Genomic DNA, 18,509 nt, shown 5'->3' with positions numbered 1-18,509 from the left:
TCAAGATTTTTGTCTCTCAGTCCATTTTGTGCTGCTATAACAGAATACCTGAGACTAGGTAATTTATAATGAACAGAAATTTAGTGGCTCACAGTCCTCCTTAGCATCCTCCAAAAGGGAGGAAAGCTTTGTCTTCACATGCTCTTCAAAAGCACAAAGAGACAAATAAGGGCTGAATTCACCCTTTTATAATGGCATTAATCCAACCCATGAGGACAGAGCCCTCATGGCCTGATCACCTCTTACTACTGTTACAATAGCAATTAAATTTCAACAGGAGTTTTGGAGGAGACAAATATCTGAACCATAGTAGCCTCCTTGGTTAAGATTATTCCTAAGTATTTTCTTCTTTTTGATGCTGTTGTGAGTGAACTTACTTGTTTTTCTTTTCTGATTGTTATTGTAACATCTGTCTCATTTTTGTCATCTAAATAACTCACATGGCCAAAGCCAAGAGGGGGAAGTATAACCGCTTTCTCATGGGAGGGCACTGTCAAGTGGCTTGGGCTAGTCAGCGGATACATGAAGGAGTGAAGAATTGGATCATATAACACTACATCCCATACTGAGCTTCCAGGGGTCCATTTTTAGGTTATCTTTTTAGAACCCTCCCTTCCAAATAGTCTGCTCCTACCCTCTCACTACTACCTCAGGAAAAACAAAAATGAAGGGGAAAAAATAAGTGAGCAAAGAAACGAAGGAGGTAGCAAGGTGCCCAGCTGAATAAGTAGCAGGTATGGGGGAAAGAACACAGTCCAGGAGTCGGATAGAAGGCCTGCTGCACAATCTCAGGAAGGTCTCCTAACCTCTCTAGGCCTCTGTTTCTTCCTCTAGTGGTGAACTAGATGATTTCTAGGGATTCCCAATCTTGTGTAAATTTTAACAGTTCTATCTCTGGATTCAAAAACAAGAAATATTAGGCCAGGTGTGGTGGCTCACTTCTGTAATCCTTGCACTTTGAGAGGCTGAGGCGAGCAGATCACTTGAGGCCAGGAGTTCAAGACCAGCCTGGCCAACATGGTGAAACCTTGTCTCTACTTAAAAATATGTATGTGTATATATACATGTGTGTGTGTGTGTATATATATACACATACATACATACAAGTATATACATACATACACACACACAGAAATTATCTGGACATGGTGGTGCACACCTGTAATTGTAGCTACTTGGGAGTTGGAGGTTGCTGTGAGCTACGATTGCACCACTGCACTCCAGCTTGGGTGACCGAGCGAGACCCTGTCAAAAAAGAAATGAAACATTAGAAAAAATCCCTTCTCTCTATAGTTGCATAGGCACCCACACATCCACAGAGGGTAGCCACCTGTCTTAGTCCAGTCAGGCTGATATAACAGACATATAAAAAAACAAAACAAATTTGTTTTTTACAGTTCTGGAGTCTGGCAAGTCCCAGATCAGTGCAGCCGCAGATTTGATATCGGTGAGGGCTTGCTGTCTGCTTCATAGATGGCAGCTTCTCATTGTGTCCCACATGGTGGAAGGGCCAAGGCAGCTCTCTCCAGGGCCTCTTTTATAAGGACACTAATCTCATTCGTGAGGACAGAGCCCATGTGACAGAATCACCTCCCAAAGGCCCCACCCTCTGATACCATCACCTTGGTGATTAGAATTCAATATGAATCTAGGTGGTATACACAAACCCTCAGACTATAGCACCATCTTTGTGTCTCGTATCTCATCATCTCCTGCCTCGCATCTGCAGTTTTATGAGTGTGCTTTCTAAAAATCTTATACCAGCTGAGATCTCCCTAGAAGAGGGAAGATAGTCTTAATTATCTTAACTGTCCCCAGAGCAGTAGGTACCAAACAGATGTTTTTCTAAGTGAACTGAGGGGGAAAAAAATCTATCGATTCTTTAATTTTCAATGACTTACTGCATTTTACACTTCCAAATAAATTCTCTGTGGAAGGTAAGTTGCTGGGGCACAACAGCAAATTCAGCAAGTACCCTGACCTTCGAGGAATATCTCTCACAACTGCAACCTGTTTATCTTACCGATTCTATGCTACAAAGTCTTGGGTAGACATTTGAGTTTATTATATCAAAATATGTTTGATGGCTCTGTAGATGTGTATAATATTGTACATGTCCAGTGCAGGCTTGGCAAAAGCCTTCAGAAGACAAAGCCTTATGCAGAAAAAAGATCCATGTTTAAAATTGCTTTCCTAGTCTCTGATTGGAAAAATCTCATAACAAGTAAAATGAGGGAATATGATACTTTTACCAAATCAAGTTTGTTTCTTAACTATTACTATATAGTATGGTATTTTTTCCCAACATATCGTATTTGAAGAAGGAATTTCTGTCAGAAAAAAATCACTATAAGAACTACTTACCTTGAAAAAACTGTTCAATACATGAAGATTAATTGTATCTTTTTTTTAAATTAGTATAGGGACATAAACAGAAAGAAATAGGTACTTTTGTTATCCAGTAATTTTACTTAATTGAATGAATCATAGTCACCCTCCTAGAAATTCAGAGAATAAAAACATCTCCTGTTTGCTCAGGAATGGCAAATATAATAAAAATGCCACGGACAAGGCCACATTGTGTGTACAATTTCTAGAGCCACAGAGACAGTAAACCAGTGCACCAGCAATGTGTTCCTTATGGCTTTACTGAGGCTTACTTCTTTTCCTCGCCTTCCAGGCTGCCCCATCAAAGGTCACCCTGTCCCTAATATCACCTGGTTTCATGGTGGTCAGCCAATTGTCACTGCCACAGGACTGACGCATCACATCTTGGCAGCTGGACAGATCCTTCAAGTTGCAAACCTTAGCGGTGGGTCTCAAGGGGAATTCAGCTGCCTTGCTCAGAATGAGGCAGGGGTGCTCATGCAGAAGGCATCTTTAGTGATCCAAGGTAAGAAACCCTGCAGACTTTGCATACTGGACTTGAACAAGAAAGCCCACTTGGAAATCTAACTATCTAGCAGAACAAAGAGATTTCTGATCTCCAGTGGTACTCAAGGCATGAAAACCAAAGCCATGCCATGTTTCCATACAGTGAGACCCTACTTCTGTCAACATGGCCCTTCAGAAGAGCCATCATGCCCCATCCCAGCAGAACCTGGAAAAGCCAGTGCTGCCTTCATAAATAGGCCCTTCTGCTTATAATGCTGCTGTTGCCCAGGACCATGGAAACACCACTATGAAACACCACTATATATCAAAGTCAGATGTGATTCTTTTATGCTGATTTAACTAGTATAGATCTCACACACACAGAGTAGCCTGTTTGGTTACTGCCTCCTGCCTGGAGAGACAGGCCTGATGCCAGTGCCTGCTGATCATTCTGAAGAGTCTTCAGCTTTAGTCATAAGCTGAGGGCTTTCCAGGCACCTTTCATTTGGCCCTGGCAAAGAACAGACTGCAAAGCCCACATGGCTCATGCATTAACCTTCCAGGAAAACAGGCAGGTCAGAAAGCCTTTGGGTGGGGCCTGGCCTTCACTGCACCAAGAAAGAGTTGTAAATGAGGCCCAATCAATCAGTGGGAAAGAGGGAAACTGGCCTTCTTATAGTGTTTTCCATAGGCTTGTTCGACCTGTGGCCTATGTGTGATGTATTCCAAAATGAAGGATGTGATGGGAAGGGACAGAGTTTTGTGCCAATACGGCACAAAAAGATGAAGAAAGGAGGGAAATTTTTCTAAGCAGTTAAGTTTTCTTCTTAAATATCCTCCTTCACCATTTGGCTTTTCAGACAGGAAAACAAATGTTTTCAGACAAGAAAACAAATTTTCTTGCCAGCCAGCCAGCTAGTCTCTGCTGAAAACCAGAAGCCAGGGCCTATTTGCAAGACTTGTAATATGCAACTTTGCAAGACTTGTAATATGCAACTTTGCAAATAAGCACTCAAAATTTACCATCTCACCTATCAGTGAGTCCCAGACCCCCAAAGCAACTGGCTTTCTTACTGACATCATTGTCTCATGTAAATAAGCACTCTCTGCATAGGCATTTTTGGGTAACATTTGCAAAGTCCAGCTCAAATCTGTACTGTGATGGTTAAGTATTTGCTATATTTATATATCTTTGTAGAAAACAAAGTCACTTTCTGGTGAACCAATGAGGAAAAAAAAGTACTGTAGCCAATATCTTTAAAAATAAGATGACCTGTGGCATTAATTATGCACTCTTTTATGTCAGGCACTGAGCTACTTTACTTTCATTATTTCCTGTCCCCACAATAACTTGGTGAGGTGAGGTTCACTGTACTCATTTCATGGCTGAGGCCCCTAGAGACCACGTGACTTCCCCAAATAGTTCGGGAATGGTTCCCTGCAAGGAGCAGGGCCTCATTTATAATAGCTCCTCTCCTTCAGGCCACAAATCCACCCCTGTCACCTTCTCCCTGCCCTGCTCAGAAGGAATTCAGAGTGTGGGCAATTATGCTATATTCTTTTCTACTCTGCTCCTCCTCCCATGACAGATTACTGGTGGTCTGTGGACAGACTGGCAACCTGCTCAGCCTCCTGTGGTAACCGGGGGGTTCAGCAGCCCCGCTTGAGGTGCCTGCTGAACAGCACGGAGGTCAACCCTGCCCACTGCGCAGGGAAGGTTCGCCCTGCGGTGCAGCCCATCGCGTGCAACCGGAGAGACTGCCCTTCTCGGTGAGTGCAGTGGACACTGGCTTAGACCTCCCCGCCCTAGGATGAGCCCTCCCTTTTAGCGAAGTCAGTGGCCAGCCCTTCAGTAGCACTGTGCAGGGAGAGATGCCAGCCAAGGAGCTGTTCTTCCCTCTAGGCACAGGCTTATCAGGCCTCTCCACCTTGCTGAAAATATCCTCAGGCTATGCCACCTCTCTCAGCTTTGTTTATTCCTCACCCCACTAATGGCCAACCAGGTTTCCCAAGTCCCTAACAGGGTCTGTTCAGGGAGCAAGAGCTTCCCAGGCCCTGGCAAGCCATAGACGCCCCCCATCCTACAGTAATCAACTGACTCTGAGTTGTTTGTAGAAAGCAATGTCTTTTCAATCGAAGGGCTGAGGAAACAACGATTACTGGGTTCTGCCCACCCTCCAAGTCTAACCTTAAATACCCATGCTAATCAGTACTCCAGTTCAGTTGGGGAAATCTTATCTTCCTCTTTTCTACAAAGGCTTGCGTCTCACTAAAGTTGGAATAAATCTCTGTTTCTGATAGTAGCCTCATGCTCTGCATTTGGGTCCCTTGTGTGGCCCAGAATGACACCTAAAGCCTCTGCCACCTTCCTCATGCTTCAAGAGGCTATGAGTCCCCCTGTGCACCTCATCCTCTGTCCTCAGCAGTAGTTAAATGGATAATAGATGGGCTTGGAGTTGGCACTGGTGTGGTGCTGAGAGCCTGGGGGGATGTGGCTCAGCTCTCAAATGCCCCTTTACTACCTATCTGTAGGACTTTCATACAATACTTAGGCAACTGCTTTCTGTTTTGCCAGCTGAGTCATAAGGAGCAGCTGAAACCAGGAGAGACTCAGTGAAATATGAAACATGCTCATTAATATCAGCAGTTTGACTTGCTGACGGGAAGGTTTCCACAGGAATGATTAATGTCCTTTTATACCCTTCCTGAACTGTAACATAGCCTGGCCCTCTCCTTTCTCAAACCCCCCACCCCAGCTCCTGAAAAATTGCTGAAACGTATATTTGGAAATAAAAGTTGATGGTAATGCAGGCCTGACATTCACCAGGGATATAAGAGGCTGGAAAACTGCCCTTGCCAAGCTGTGCAAAATGAAGAAGAGATCTTTGACGTGCCAGGAACTTTTTGACTTGATTTGGTGATGGTCAGAGTCAATCAATCAGCTTAATTTACTTCTGCAAATGAAATAATAATGGCTCTGTTTTCTTGGATTTCAATGCCCCCAGGAGTTTTTAAACACCTCTTGCCTGCTTCCTAAGTGGCTCTGCTCCTGTGGGTTGGAAATCTGCATTCAGTCATCCCTCCACAAGGCAAAAGAGCAGGGAAGTGGCCACAAAACTAAATAAGTCACAGTCCAGATTTAGGAGGAATTTGCTCCCCTTCCCTGCTACATGCCTCTCCTGAAAGCCAGATGCGGCGCCGCTTGGCTAGGACGTAGCCATAGGTTCACGTTTGACCCGTTTGCCTGCCAGACATTTTGAACACTTAGTATCCTTCTTTGCATGTGAACAAGTATTGCCCTGGTTGTCTCTTTGAGATACAACTGGGTAACCCTGCTGTGACCCAGGTAGCTGTTTTAACCATTTTGTTAGATAAATTTTCTCCATCACTAAAACCATGTTCTAGATTACATGAGCAACAGTCTTGCGATTTCCCCAAGCTGTCTCCTTCTCTTTGAGAATTATCACAGGGTCCACACACGCAACAAGAATCCCTGCATGTTTGTATATGGACCAAGGATTTCAGAGTGTTCCTAGTTTACAGGTTGGCTTTGTGAGAAAAGTCCATTGATCACAGTCTCACTTTTGGAACCTAACATTCAGAGAACAACTATTTCTACCACGTATGCAGCCCTCTGAGAGGTATAAGACCTATGGACTGTCACGCAGTCACGCCAAGAGATGGAACTTTACCTGTTTCTGAGAGTTGACCAAAATGTGCAGCAGGAAGTATACTGAGCACTACCAGACAAAACCTTGACTTCAGTGAGGCCCAGATTACTTTCCGGGTCAGGAGGTGACACAAATTTGGATCTGACTTCCCTAGAACCATGCTTGGATCTCCTTTAGGAAGTACCAACACTGCAGTTACAAAACAACAAATTTATTCTCTTACCAGTTTGAAGGCCAAAAGTCCAAGATCAAGGTATCTATCAGGAGGATCACATCACCTCCAAAGGGTCTAGGAGAGAATCCACTTCTGGTGGCCCCAGGTGGCTTATGGCCACATCACTCCACCTTCAGCCTTCATGGTCACATTGTCTCCTCCTCCACCTCTCTGTATGAACACTTGTTATGGCAGGCATTTAGGGCCCAGCCAGATAATCCAAGATAATCTTATCTCAAGTCCATAATTACATCTGGAAAGAACCTTGCCACATAGCATTCACAGGCACTAGGGATTTGACATGGATATCTTTTGGAGGAGTCATTTTTCAGCCTATCAATCATCTTTCCAAGTAAATACTGTAAAAAGGGCCTTGGCCCCAAATTAGTGGCAAGAGCAGGGATGTCGGTGGGGAGGAGGTCTCTTTTCCCCAGGGCCTGTCGCTTTAGGGCTCTCCTGACACTTCTTCCTCTCCCCAGGTGGATGGTGACCTCCTGGTCTGCCTGTACCCGGAGCTGTGGGGGAGGTGTCCAGACCCGCAGGGTGACCTGTCAAAAGCTGAAAGCCTCTGGGATCTCCACCCCTGTGTCCAATGACATGTGCACCCAGGTCGCCAAGCGGCCTGTGGACACCCAGGCCTGTAACCAGCAGCTGTGTGTGGAGTGGGCCTTCTCCAGCTGGGGCCAGGTGAGGAGCCAGAGAGGTTGTTATTTGAAAGCTAAATCTAAAGGAATGGACCCTGCCACAGTAGGAAGTGAAATGCTATCACTGCCACTGCCACCTCCTCCTTTCACATTCTGATTGGCCAGGCATAGCTTTTGTTGGTTGTCCAGCTGAGACACCCCCAGAGCAGCAGGCTTTTAATTCTTTGTGTAATTCTATGAACCAATGTGATTGAATGAATGTTTTTAGGCAGTCAGCAACTCAAAACATCTTATAATTGGCCATCTATACATTATTACATTTATGTCCTCCACTCCCACCCCCAGGTGTGTCCTTTGGAAAACAATCACCGGCGACTTTCTATTAAGTTAACACACTGTGGCCATCTTTAATGAAAATCAAATGTTTTTGGCCATAGAGTTCACGTTCCATCTCGTAAGCCATTTGTGTCCCAGGTAAGTTGAAGCTACTGCTCAATGCTAGCCAATCAACATGCCTAGCTGGAGACTCCTTTCTGGAGCTTCTACTAACCCCTCCTTATTTCCAGTGACATAATGTATATGCTTCATAATCAAACAGGCATGAGGTCCCTTTGCCAGGGGGAATATCATCTTTCTCCTACCTGGAAAAGCCTGCTTCTCATAGGTCACATTCATCTCAAGACAGCTCTGGTTCCAGGCCCTCGAGGCTTATTGGCAGTTTGTAAAATTACAATAGCAAACAGATCCGGCTACAAATGACAGATGTTTCTGCACTGTGTCATCAAGGTCACTCAAGGAGGGACGTATGGTGCACCAGTGATTATGTTTCCTAACAGAGAGAAAAATACATAGGTCTTGCTCCCTTTCTCCATTCCTTCCCCTCAAAAAATTCACCCCCTCCTCCTTTTTTCTACAACCCTCCAGGCCAGTACGTGTCGAGCTTTAATGTGAATCACCTGGGAATCTTATTAAAGATGCAAATTCTAATATGGTAGGTCTGAGGTAGAACTGGGGATGCTGAATTTCTCAAAACTTCTGGTAACATCAGTGCTGCTAGTCCAAGGGCTACACTTGAAAGAGTAGCAAGGCTTGAGGCATTACAGATTGCAGACAAATGCTGCATCTCACAATCCTGTTGATGTGTTTCTGCTGATAATATTGCTGATATTGTGCTTCAAACTGTAGATGCTTCTCAAACCTCCACGTTCCACTCCTGTGAGACACAAAAAAATCCTTTTGGAATAGTGTTATGCAAATGTTTTTTCTTCTGCCTACCTTCATGAAGTCTATGAAAACCATGCTGATTTTAGTCCAAGTAAAACTAAGACCACCTTCTTAGCTCCAACAATCTGGCTTCATGTAATAATTCAGCTTTCTCCTTTTAATCCAACATACATTTATGGGACACCTGTCTTGGGAGGGGAATGTGTCCCATATAAGCATGTGTGAAGAAATGAAGGGAAAAGCAGCCCACAATATTTGCAGGAGAATGAGGTGACAGAATAGAAATAGAAATGTGGCCTGGAAAGCAGGTGCACGACCATAAAAGGGTCTTGTATGCTGTACAAAGAATTTGGATTTTATTGTAAGTGCAACTACAAAGATTTTTAAGAAGGAATGGCACAATCAGACTTTTAAGATTACTGTCTGGCCAGGCACAACGGCTCATGCCGGTAATCTCAGCTACTCAGGAGGCTGAGGCAGAAGGATCACTTAAGAGGTTGAAGCTGCAACGAGCTGTGATCATATCACTTTCACTACTCCAGCTTGGGTGACAGAGCAAAACCCTGTCTTTTTTTTTTTTTTAAAAAAGGTATGCTGTCTGCAGTATAGTGATCAAATTGGCAAGTGAAAGGACTACAGAAAGAGAAACCTAATCTAATCTAGGTGAGCAATTATGGTGATGAGAATGAAGGTATTGAGCAGTACCAATGGAGAGGAATCCATTTCCTCTTTATAAGCGTGATTTGCATGGCTTCCATGATCCATTGGATATCAGGGATGAGGAAAGGAAGGAAGTCAAAATTTGACTGGAGGTTCTGAATTGAACAACTAGATAGGAATACAGAAAAAAAAGAGGGTGGATTGTTGCTATATGGAATTGTTTGGGACATGTTTAGTATGAGATATCTAAGTACAGATGCTCATTAAGTAGTTGCACGTATAGGTCTGGGACTTAAAAGAGAGCTGTGCTAAACACTATCAATTTGAAAGTCATTAGTATACAAGTGGTGGCTAAGAATCATAGATGGTATCACCCAGAGAGAGGGAAAGGATCAGATTCAGAAAAGGCACAGGACAGAACCCTGAGGAACACAACACTAATTAAACTGGGGGAAGAAGAGGAAAAAGATTAACCTAATGAGTAGGAAAATTCACAGAGACCAGTGGAGGAGCTTTTTCCAGAAGGAAGGAAGTCAAGGGTATAAAAATACATCCAACAGAATAAACAAAATACAAATTAAGCATTGGCCTTATTTTATACATACGGTGCATATTCAAACTTGACTGGCAGGCAGTCACCGGTAACTCTGTGAATGGCAGTTTCAGTGTAAAAGTAGGCACTGAAATCAAACCAGCAATAGGTTTAGTTACAAATGAGAGTGGAGGAAATAAGTGCTTCCAGGGACACATTACTCCTTCAAGAATTCCCAGTGTAGTCAAGGGACGTTAGCAAAATGGCAAATTAGGACACTCCAAGTCCATGTTCTCTTATAGAAGCATCAAAAAAACAACTAGACACTGGCTAAACTAACCTTATAAGTGCTTTGGAAAACAGCCCAAGTTCTACAGCAACCAAGCAAACAGCCAATAAAGAAAAAGCCATCTTTAAGATGATAGGAAATTTCCTGGTATTTTCATTCATCCTTGCCCCACCCCCTCCCCCATGTGGCATGGTTTTGATCTTAACAACGTGGCAGCCACTACTTGTGAAATCTGCAGAAGGAACACAGACCTGCAGACACCTGGGAAAAGAGATTATGGGTGGAGATTGACCCTCTATGCAACTGACGCTCTAAAGTCCCAAGGACAGCCTTGAGTGAGACTCTGGGAAATTAAGACACTCAAAAGCAGCTATGTATATGGAGAAGGCCCATACACACCACATAAAAGATCTGAGAAGACCTTACGCTTTCACCTCAGACTGATTACTATGCTCAGAGTATACCCAGCTAATCAGTGATGGATTGCCCAATCACAGAGCCAGTCTACAGAGAGTAGGAGAAATGGCTATTTTTCAAATGCCCAATTTTCAGCAATAAAATCACAAGCCATACAAAGAAATGGGAAAATATGGCCCATTTTAAGGAAGAAAATAAACATAGGCATTGAACATTAAAGACAAACAAACACTTTAAAACAACTATCTTAAATATGCTAAATTGGGAGCTGAAAGTACTGGAACTGAATTGAAAATTTTACTGGCGGGATTCAACAGCAGATTTCGCAGGCAGCAGAAAGAATTTTCAAACTTGAAGATAGATAGGCCAATAAAAATAGAAGAAAATAAACAAACAGAGTCTAAAAGAGTTGTGAGACACCCTCAAGTGAACCAACATATACATTTTGAGAGTCTCAGAAGAAGAAAGGAGTTGAAAGATTATTTGCAGAAATAATGGCCAAAAACTTTCCAAATTTGATGAAAGACATGAATCTACAAATCCAAGAAGCTAAACAAACTCTAAGTTGAAAAAGCCAAAGGGACCCACGCTAAGATTAAAATCAGTCTTAAGAAACAAAGAGGGAATCTTGAAAGCAGCAAGATAAAGCAACTCATTGTGTACAAGAAATTCTCAATAACTTTATAAACTGATTTCTCAGCAGAAACCTTGCAGGACAGAAGGCAGTGGAATTATATATTTGAAGTGCAGAAAGAGGGGGAGGGGCCAAGATGGCTGATTAGAAGCAGCTGCAGTCCACAGCTCTCACAGAGAGGAATGAAAATGGGGAGTCAATTTGGCACCTTCATCTGAAATATCCAGGTTCTCTCATTGGGACTGACTAGGCAATCAACTTGACCCATGGAGAATGAAGAAAAGCTGGGTAGGCCACTGGCCCACCTGGGAGCAGCACAGAGCCAAAAAACCTTCACCCCCCAGCCAAGGGAAGTGGTAAGTGATTGCACAACCCCACCCAGGAAACCACACTTCTCCTACATATCTTTGCAATCAGTGGATCAGGAGATCCCCTAGTGAGCCAATGCAAACAAGGCCTTGGGTTTGACACAGAGCTGTGCAGTCTCAGCAGAGCAGTTGCTCAGGCTCACACAGAGACCCAGGAGTCTTTCAGACTGAGGCCCTGGGAATCCCAGCAGACAAGCAGCAGCATTCTGCAGGCCCCACTTAACATGGCACCTCAGAAGTTAAGACCCACTGGCTTGGAATTCCAGCTGCCTGCCAAGTGCATCAGGCTGGAGACTGCCTGAGACAGATTAGTTCCTGGGGGAGGGGTGGCCACCATTTCTGTGCTTAGGTCAACCCAGCTGTTCTAGCCTGCCAGTTCCAGTGAGTCCTGGCAGCCCGGGTGAGGAGAAGTCCCTCACAACACACCTGCTGTGCCAGATAGTGGCCAGAATGATTATTTAAGTGGGACCCTGATCCATCTGGCCTCCCTGCAGGAATTTCAGCAACTCCAACCAGGGTTATACTAACAGATGTCTGATCTCTCCCTGGGACAGAGCCCCCGGGGGAAGGGGCAGTGAGTCTCTGCACTTCAGTTACTCAGCCTTCCCAGGACTGCCTGGAGAGTCCAGGCAGTCTGGACAAGGAAGGGTTCCCCACAACACAGCACGGCTGTTCTACCAAAAAAACAGCCAGACTGATTCTTTAACTGGGTTCCTGATCCCATCCCTCCTGACTGGGTGAGACCTCCCAACAGGGGTCTCCAGACACCTCCTACAGGAGCATCTGGGCCAGCAACAGGTCAGTACCCACCTGGGACAGAGCTCCCAGAGGAAGGGGCAGGCTGCCATCTTTGCTGTTTTGCAGACTTCACTGGTGATACATCCAGGTAAGGGGAAAACCTAGGCAACTAGGGCCTGGAGTGATCCCCCAGCAAACTGCAGCAGCCCTACAGAAGAGTGGCCTATTAAATAGAAAACAATAACAACAACATCAACGAAAAAGACCCCACAAAATCTCCATTCAAAGGTCAGCGACCTCAACAAAGGTAGATAAGCCCACAAAGATGAGAGAGAATTAACAAAAATGCTGAAAACTCAAAAAGCCAGAGTGCCTCTTCTCCTCCAAATGAATGCAACACTTCTCCTGCAAGGGCACAGAAGTGGGCTGAGGCTGAGATGGTTGAATTGACAGAAGTTGGCTTCAGACGGTGGATAATAGGCTGGGTGTGGTGGCTCACACCTGTAATTCCAGCATTTTGGGAGGCCGACGCAGGCGGATCACAAGGTCAGGAGTTTGAGACCAGCCTGGCCAATATGGTAAAACCCCATCTCTACTAAAAATATCCAAAAAAAAAAAAAAAAAAGTTAGCCAGGCATTGTGGCGGGCACCTGTAGCCCCAACTACTCGGAAGGCTGAGGCAGGAGAATCACCTGAACCCAGGAAGCAGAGGTTGCAGTGAGCTGAGATCATGCCACTGCATTCCAGCCTGGGTGACAGAGCGAGACTCCGTCTCAAAAAAAGAAGGTGGGTAATAACAAACTTCGCTGAGCTAAAGGAGCATGTTGTAACCCAATGCAAAGAAGCCGAGAATCACAATAAAACAGTAGAGGAGCTGGTAACCAGAATAGCCAGTTTAGAGGAGGAGCACAATGACCTGATGGAGCTGAAAAACATAACACGAGAAATTCACAATGCAATCACAAGTATCAATAGCGGAATAGACCATGCAGAAGAAAGAACCTCAGAACTTGATGACTATCTTTCTGAAATAAGATAGGCAGACAAGAATAGAGAAAAAAGAATGAAAAGGAACCAACAAGACCTCTGAGAAATATGGGACTATGTAAAAAGACCAAACCTATGACTGATTGGGGTACCTGAAAGAGACAGGGAGAACAGAACCAAGTTGGAAAATCCAGCACCACATCAAAAAGCTTATCCACCATGATCAAGTTGGCTTCATCCCTGGGATATAAGGTTGGGTCAATAAATGTCATTCCTCACATAAGAAGAACTAAAGACAAAAAACACAAGTATCTCAATAGACACAGGAAAGCCCTTTAATAAAATTCAACATCACCTTCATCTTAAAAACTCTCCAACTAGATATTGAAGGAACACACCTCAAAATAATAAGAGCCATATTTGACAAATCAACAGTTGCTATTATAGAGAATGGCAAAAAGCTGAGAGCATTCCCCTTGAAAACCAGCACAAGACAAGGATGCCCTCTCTCACCACTCCTAGGCAATGTAGTATTGGAAGTTCTCGCCAGGGCAATCAGGCAACAGAAAGAAATAAAGCATATTCAAATAGAGAGGAAGTCAAATTATCTTTGTTTGCAGATGATATGACCCTTTATAAAATGCCATCGTCTCAGCCCAAAAGTTTCTTAAGCTGATAAGCAACTTCAGCAAAGTCCCAGGATACAAAATTAATGTGCAAAAATTGCTGGCATTCCTATACACCAACAACAGGCAAGCAGAGAGCCAAATCATGAATGAACTCCCATTCACAATTGCTACAAAAAGAATAAAATACCTAGGAATACAGCAAACAAGGGAAGTGAGGCACCTCTTCAAGGAGATCTACAAACCACTGCTCGAGGAAATCAGAGAGGACACAAACAAATGGAGAAACATTTCATGCTCATTGATAGGAAAAATCAGTATCATGAAAATGGCCATACTGCCCAAAGGAGTTTATAGATTCAATGCTATTCCCATGAAACTACCATTGACATTCATCACAGAATTAGAAAAAACTATTTTAAAATTCATATGAAACTGAAAAAGAGCCCGAGGAGTCAACACAATCCTAAGCATAAAGGACAGAGCTGGAGGCATCACACTACCTGACTGCAAACTATACTACAGTAACAAAAACAGGAGGGTACCGGTATAAGAACAGACATATAGACCAATGAAACCGAATAGAGAACTCAGAAATAAGATCACATACCTACAACCATCTGATCTTTGACAAACCTGACAAAAACAAGCAATGGAGAAAGGACTCCCTACTTAATAGATGGTGCTTGGATAACTGGCTAGCTGTATGCAGAAAATTGATACTGGACCCCTTCCACACACCTTATACAAAAATTAACTCAAGATGGATTAAAGATTTAAATGTAAAACCCCAAACTGTAAAAACCCTAGAAGAAAATCCAGGCAATACCATTCAGAACATAGGCATAGGCAAAGATTTCATGATGTAGATGCCAAAAGCAATTGCAACAAAAGCAAAAAATGACAAATGAGTTCTAACTAAACTAAAGAGCTTCTGCTCATCAAAAGAAGCTATCATTAGAGAGAACAGACAACCTACAGAATAGGAGAAAAATTTTGCAATCTATCCATCTGACAAAGGTCTAAATCCAGTCAAGAGGAACTTAAAAAAATTTACAAGAAAATAACTCCATTAAAAAGCAAGCAAAGGACATGAACAGACAGTTCTCAAAAGAAGACATTCATGTGGCCAACAGTCATATGAAAAAAAGCTCAACATCACTGATCATTAGAGAAATGCAAATCAAAACCACAATGAGATAACATCTCATGCCAGTCAGAATGGCGATTATGAAAAAGTCAAGAAACAGATGCTGGTGAGGTTGCAGAGAAAAAGGAACACTTTCACACTGTTGGTGAGAATATAAATTAGTACAACCATTGTGGAAGACAGTATGGTGATTCATCAAAGATCTAGAGGCAGAAATACCATTTGACCCAGCAATCCCATTACTGGGTATACACCTAAAGGAATACAAATCATTCTATTACAAAGATACATGCATATGTATGTTTACTGCAGCACTATTCACAATAGCAAAGGCATGGAATCAACCCAAATGCCCATCAAGGGTAGACTGGATAAAGGAAATGTGGTACATAAAACCATAATACTATGCAGCCATAAAAAGGAACAAGATCATGTCCTTTGCAAGGACATGGATAGAGCTGAAAGCCGTTATCCTCAGCAAACTAACCCAGGAACAGAAAACCAAACACCGTATATTTCCACTTATAAGTGAGAACTGAATGATGAGAACACATGGACACACTGGGGGAAACAACACACACTGGGGCCTATTGGTGGTGGGGGTGGGGGTGGGAGGAGGGAGAGCATCAAGACAAACAGCTAAAGGATGCTGGGCTTGATACCCAGCTGATGGGATGGTCTGTGCAGCAAACCACCATGGCACAAATCTGCACATGTACTCCAGAACTTAAAGGTTGAAGGAAAAGAAAGAAATATCAAAGACTTGGTAATGTAAAAATATAAGGACAGCCAAAAACAAAAGAGAGTCTGGTGCCTCCCTCCCCTCTCTTACCATGTGACAAGCCAGCTCCTCTTGCCTTCCTCTATGATTGTAAGCTTCCTGAGGCCTCACCACAAGCAGTTGCTGGTGCCATGCTTCTTATACTGCCTGTAAGACCATGAGCCAAATAAGCCCTTTTTCTTTATTTAAAAAAAAAAAGAAAAATTATAAAGTACAGAAAGAAACAACTATTAACCAAGAATTATCTGGCAAAACTGTCCTTCAAAAATGCGGGGGAAATTATGACATTCCAGGGAGCTTGTTGCCACTATTCCTGATTACAAGACATATTAAATGGAGTCCTTTGAGTTATAATAAAAAGATGCTAGTTAACTCCAAGCCACCTGAACATATAAAGACTCTCCAATAAAGGTAAATAGACGGGCAGACATTAAAACCAGTATTATTTTGTTTCATAGCTCCACTTTTTATTTTCTATAGGATTTCAAAGAAATGCATAGAAAGTAATTATAAATCTGTTAGTGAATATACAGCATATAGATATAATTCTCAAACCAATAATGTAAAGTGGGGATGGGAAACAGAGTGGTATACATGTAGAGTTTTGTATGAAATTGATATCAAAATTCAAATTAGATTATTATAACTTTGGGATATTATATGTAATCCCCATGGTAACAACAAAGAAAATATGTATAGCCAAAGAAGAATGAGAAAGGAAGCAAAATTTGTCACTATAAAAAAGCAACTAATCACAAAAGACAACATAAGTGGAGGGAATTACAGGGGAAAGCTATAAGGTGTACATAAAAACAAATAATAAAATGGCAAAAGTAAGTTCTTCCCTATCAGTAATTACTTTAAAGGAATTAAACCCCCAAAGGCATAGATTGGCCTAGTAGATGTTAAAAATAAAAAAGACATGATTCAACTCTATGCTGTCTACAGAATACTTGCTTGAGATCTAAAGAAAAAATTAGGTTGAAAGTGAAGGAATGGAAAAAGTTATTCCATGTAAATAAAAACCAAAAGCTGAGGTAGCTATACTAAATCAAACAACATAGACTATATAGTGATAAAAGGGTCAATATACCAAGAACATATAACAATTATAAACATGCATGCACCAAACATCAGAGCCCCAAAGTATATGAATCAAACACTGACAGAATTGATGGGAGAAATAATTAGTTCTATAATAGAAACTTCAGAAACCCACTTTCAACAATGGATAGGACAACTAAACAAAAGATCAGTAAAGAAACAGAGCAACTGAACAATACTATAAACCAATTGGAGCAACAGACATACAGAGGACTCAACCCAATAACAGCAGAATACTTGTTTTTTCTCAAGTGCACATGAAAAATTATCCAAAAAAGGACTATATGTTATGCCAAAACATAATTCTTAATACAGTTGATAAGAATGAATGTATACAGAGTATCTTTTCCAACCACAGGGAAGGAAACTAGAAGTCAATAGCAGAAGTAAACTGGAAAATTCAGAAATACGTGGAAATCAAACAAAACACAAACAGTAAATCAGTCAGAAAAGAAATAACAAGGAAAATTAGAAAATACCTTAAGACAAGTGAAAACAAAACCACAACATACCAAAATATATGGAGCACAGAGAAAATAGTGCTAAGAGAAAAATTTATGGCTGTAAATGCTTACATTAAAAAAGAAAGACTTCAAATCAACAACTTAACTTTACACCTTAAAAATTTATAGAAAATGAGCAAACTAAACCTAATGCTAGCAGAAGAGGATAATAAAGATTAGAGAATAGTGAAGAAAACTCAGCAAAACCAAAAGTAAATTCTTCAAAAAGACTGACCAAAATAGACAAACTTTTAGCTATATTGGCAAAGAAAAAAAGAGAGAAGACTCGAATTCCTAAAATCAGAAATGAAAATGGAGACATTACTACCAGTCTTACAGAAATAAAAAGGATTGGCCAGGCATGGTGGCTCATACCTGTAATCCCAACACTTTGGGAGTCTGAAGCAGGCAGATCACTTGAGGTCAGGAGTTCAAGACCAGCCTGGCCAACATGGCAAAACCCCATCTCTACTAAAAATACAAAAATTAGCCAGGTGTGTTGGTGGGCGCCTGTAGTCCCAGCTACTTGGGATGCTGAGGGTCAGGAATTGCTTGAACCCAGGAGGTGGAAGTTGCAGTGAGCAGAGATCACACCACTGCATTCCAAGATTCTGTCTCAAAAAAAAAACATAAAAAGAAAAAGAAAAAAGAAACCAAGTATTAATCAAAAGTAAAGTAGACTGGAAAATTCAACCATGGTATGTTCATAAAATAAAGTGCTATACATCAATGAAAATGAACTTCAGTTATATACATAATACATAGTAAGAAAACACCAAATACAAAACGAACATGAAATATGGTTCATTTATGTAAATTTCAAAAACAGGCATAAACTAAACTGTTTTAAAAGTTAAGTCTCAGTGGTTACATGTGCAGATGAGGAAAGAGACTAGAGAGTAGACACAAAGTAGGCTCCTGAGTTGCTGACAGCATTTTATTTCTTCACGTGTATACAGGACTAGCTACATAATTTGTGGGGCCCAGTGCAAAATGAAAATGTGGGGCTGCTTGTTCAAAAACTATAATGAATGTCAAGGTTGACAGTAGAGCATCAAACCAACCACAGTTTCCTTCTAAGGGGGTAGAGACA

General features: G+C 42.1%; 2 protein-coding genes across 4 annotated transcripts in view; one reads left to right on the top strand and one right to left on the bottom strand.

Moving 5' to 3' along the window:
* SAXO1 (stabilizer of axonemal microtubules 1) overlaps positions 1-18,509 on the bottom strand; it is a 237,103-nt gene that overhangs the window by 82,502 nt on the left and 136,092 nt on the right. Inside the window, exons 7-9 of the mRNA XM_063594469.1 lie at positions 15,861-15,956; positions 8,360-8,616; positions 8,045-8,232 (exon numbers count right to left, since the gene is read on the bottom strand). The gene's annotated coding sequence lies outside the window, so the exon portion shown is untranslated. The remainder of the gene's footprint in view (positions 1-8,044; positions 8,233-8,359; positions 8,617-15,860; positions 15,957-18,509) is intronic.
* Positions 1-18,509, top strand: part of ADAMTSL1 (ADAMTS like 1) — a 1,021,291-nt gene that overhangs the window by 995,524 nt on the left and 7,258 nt on the right. For all 3 annotated transcript variants that reach the window (XM_034967210.2, XM_063594468.1, XM_003822608.5), the window contains 3 exons: positions 2,681-2,893; positions 4,464-4,644; positions 7,239-7,446. In XM_034967210.2, the coding sequence (XP_034823101.1) occupies positions 2,681-2,893; positions 4,464-4,644; positions 7,239-7,446 (602 nt within the window). The remainder of the gene's footprint in view (positions 1-2,680; positions 2,894-4,463; positions 4,645-7,238; positions 7,447-18,509) is intronic.

Source organism: Pan paniscus, chromosome 11 (assembly GCF_029289425.2).
Source record: "Pan paniscus chromosome 11, NHGRI_mPanPan1-v2.0_pri, whole genome shotgun sequence".
NCBI lineage: Eukaryota > Metazoa > Chordata > Mammalia > Primates > Hominidae > Pan > Pan paniscus.
This window is presented reverse-complemented; position numbering and strand designations above follow the sequence as displayed.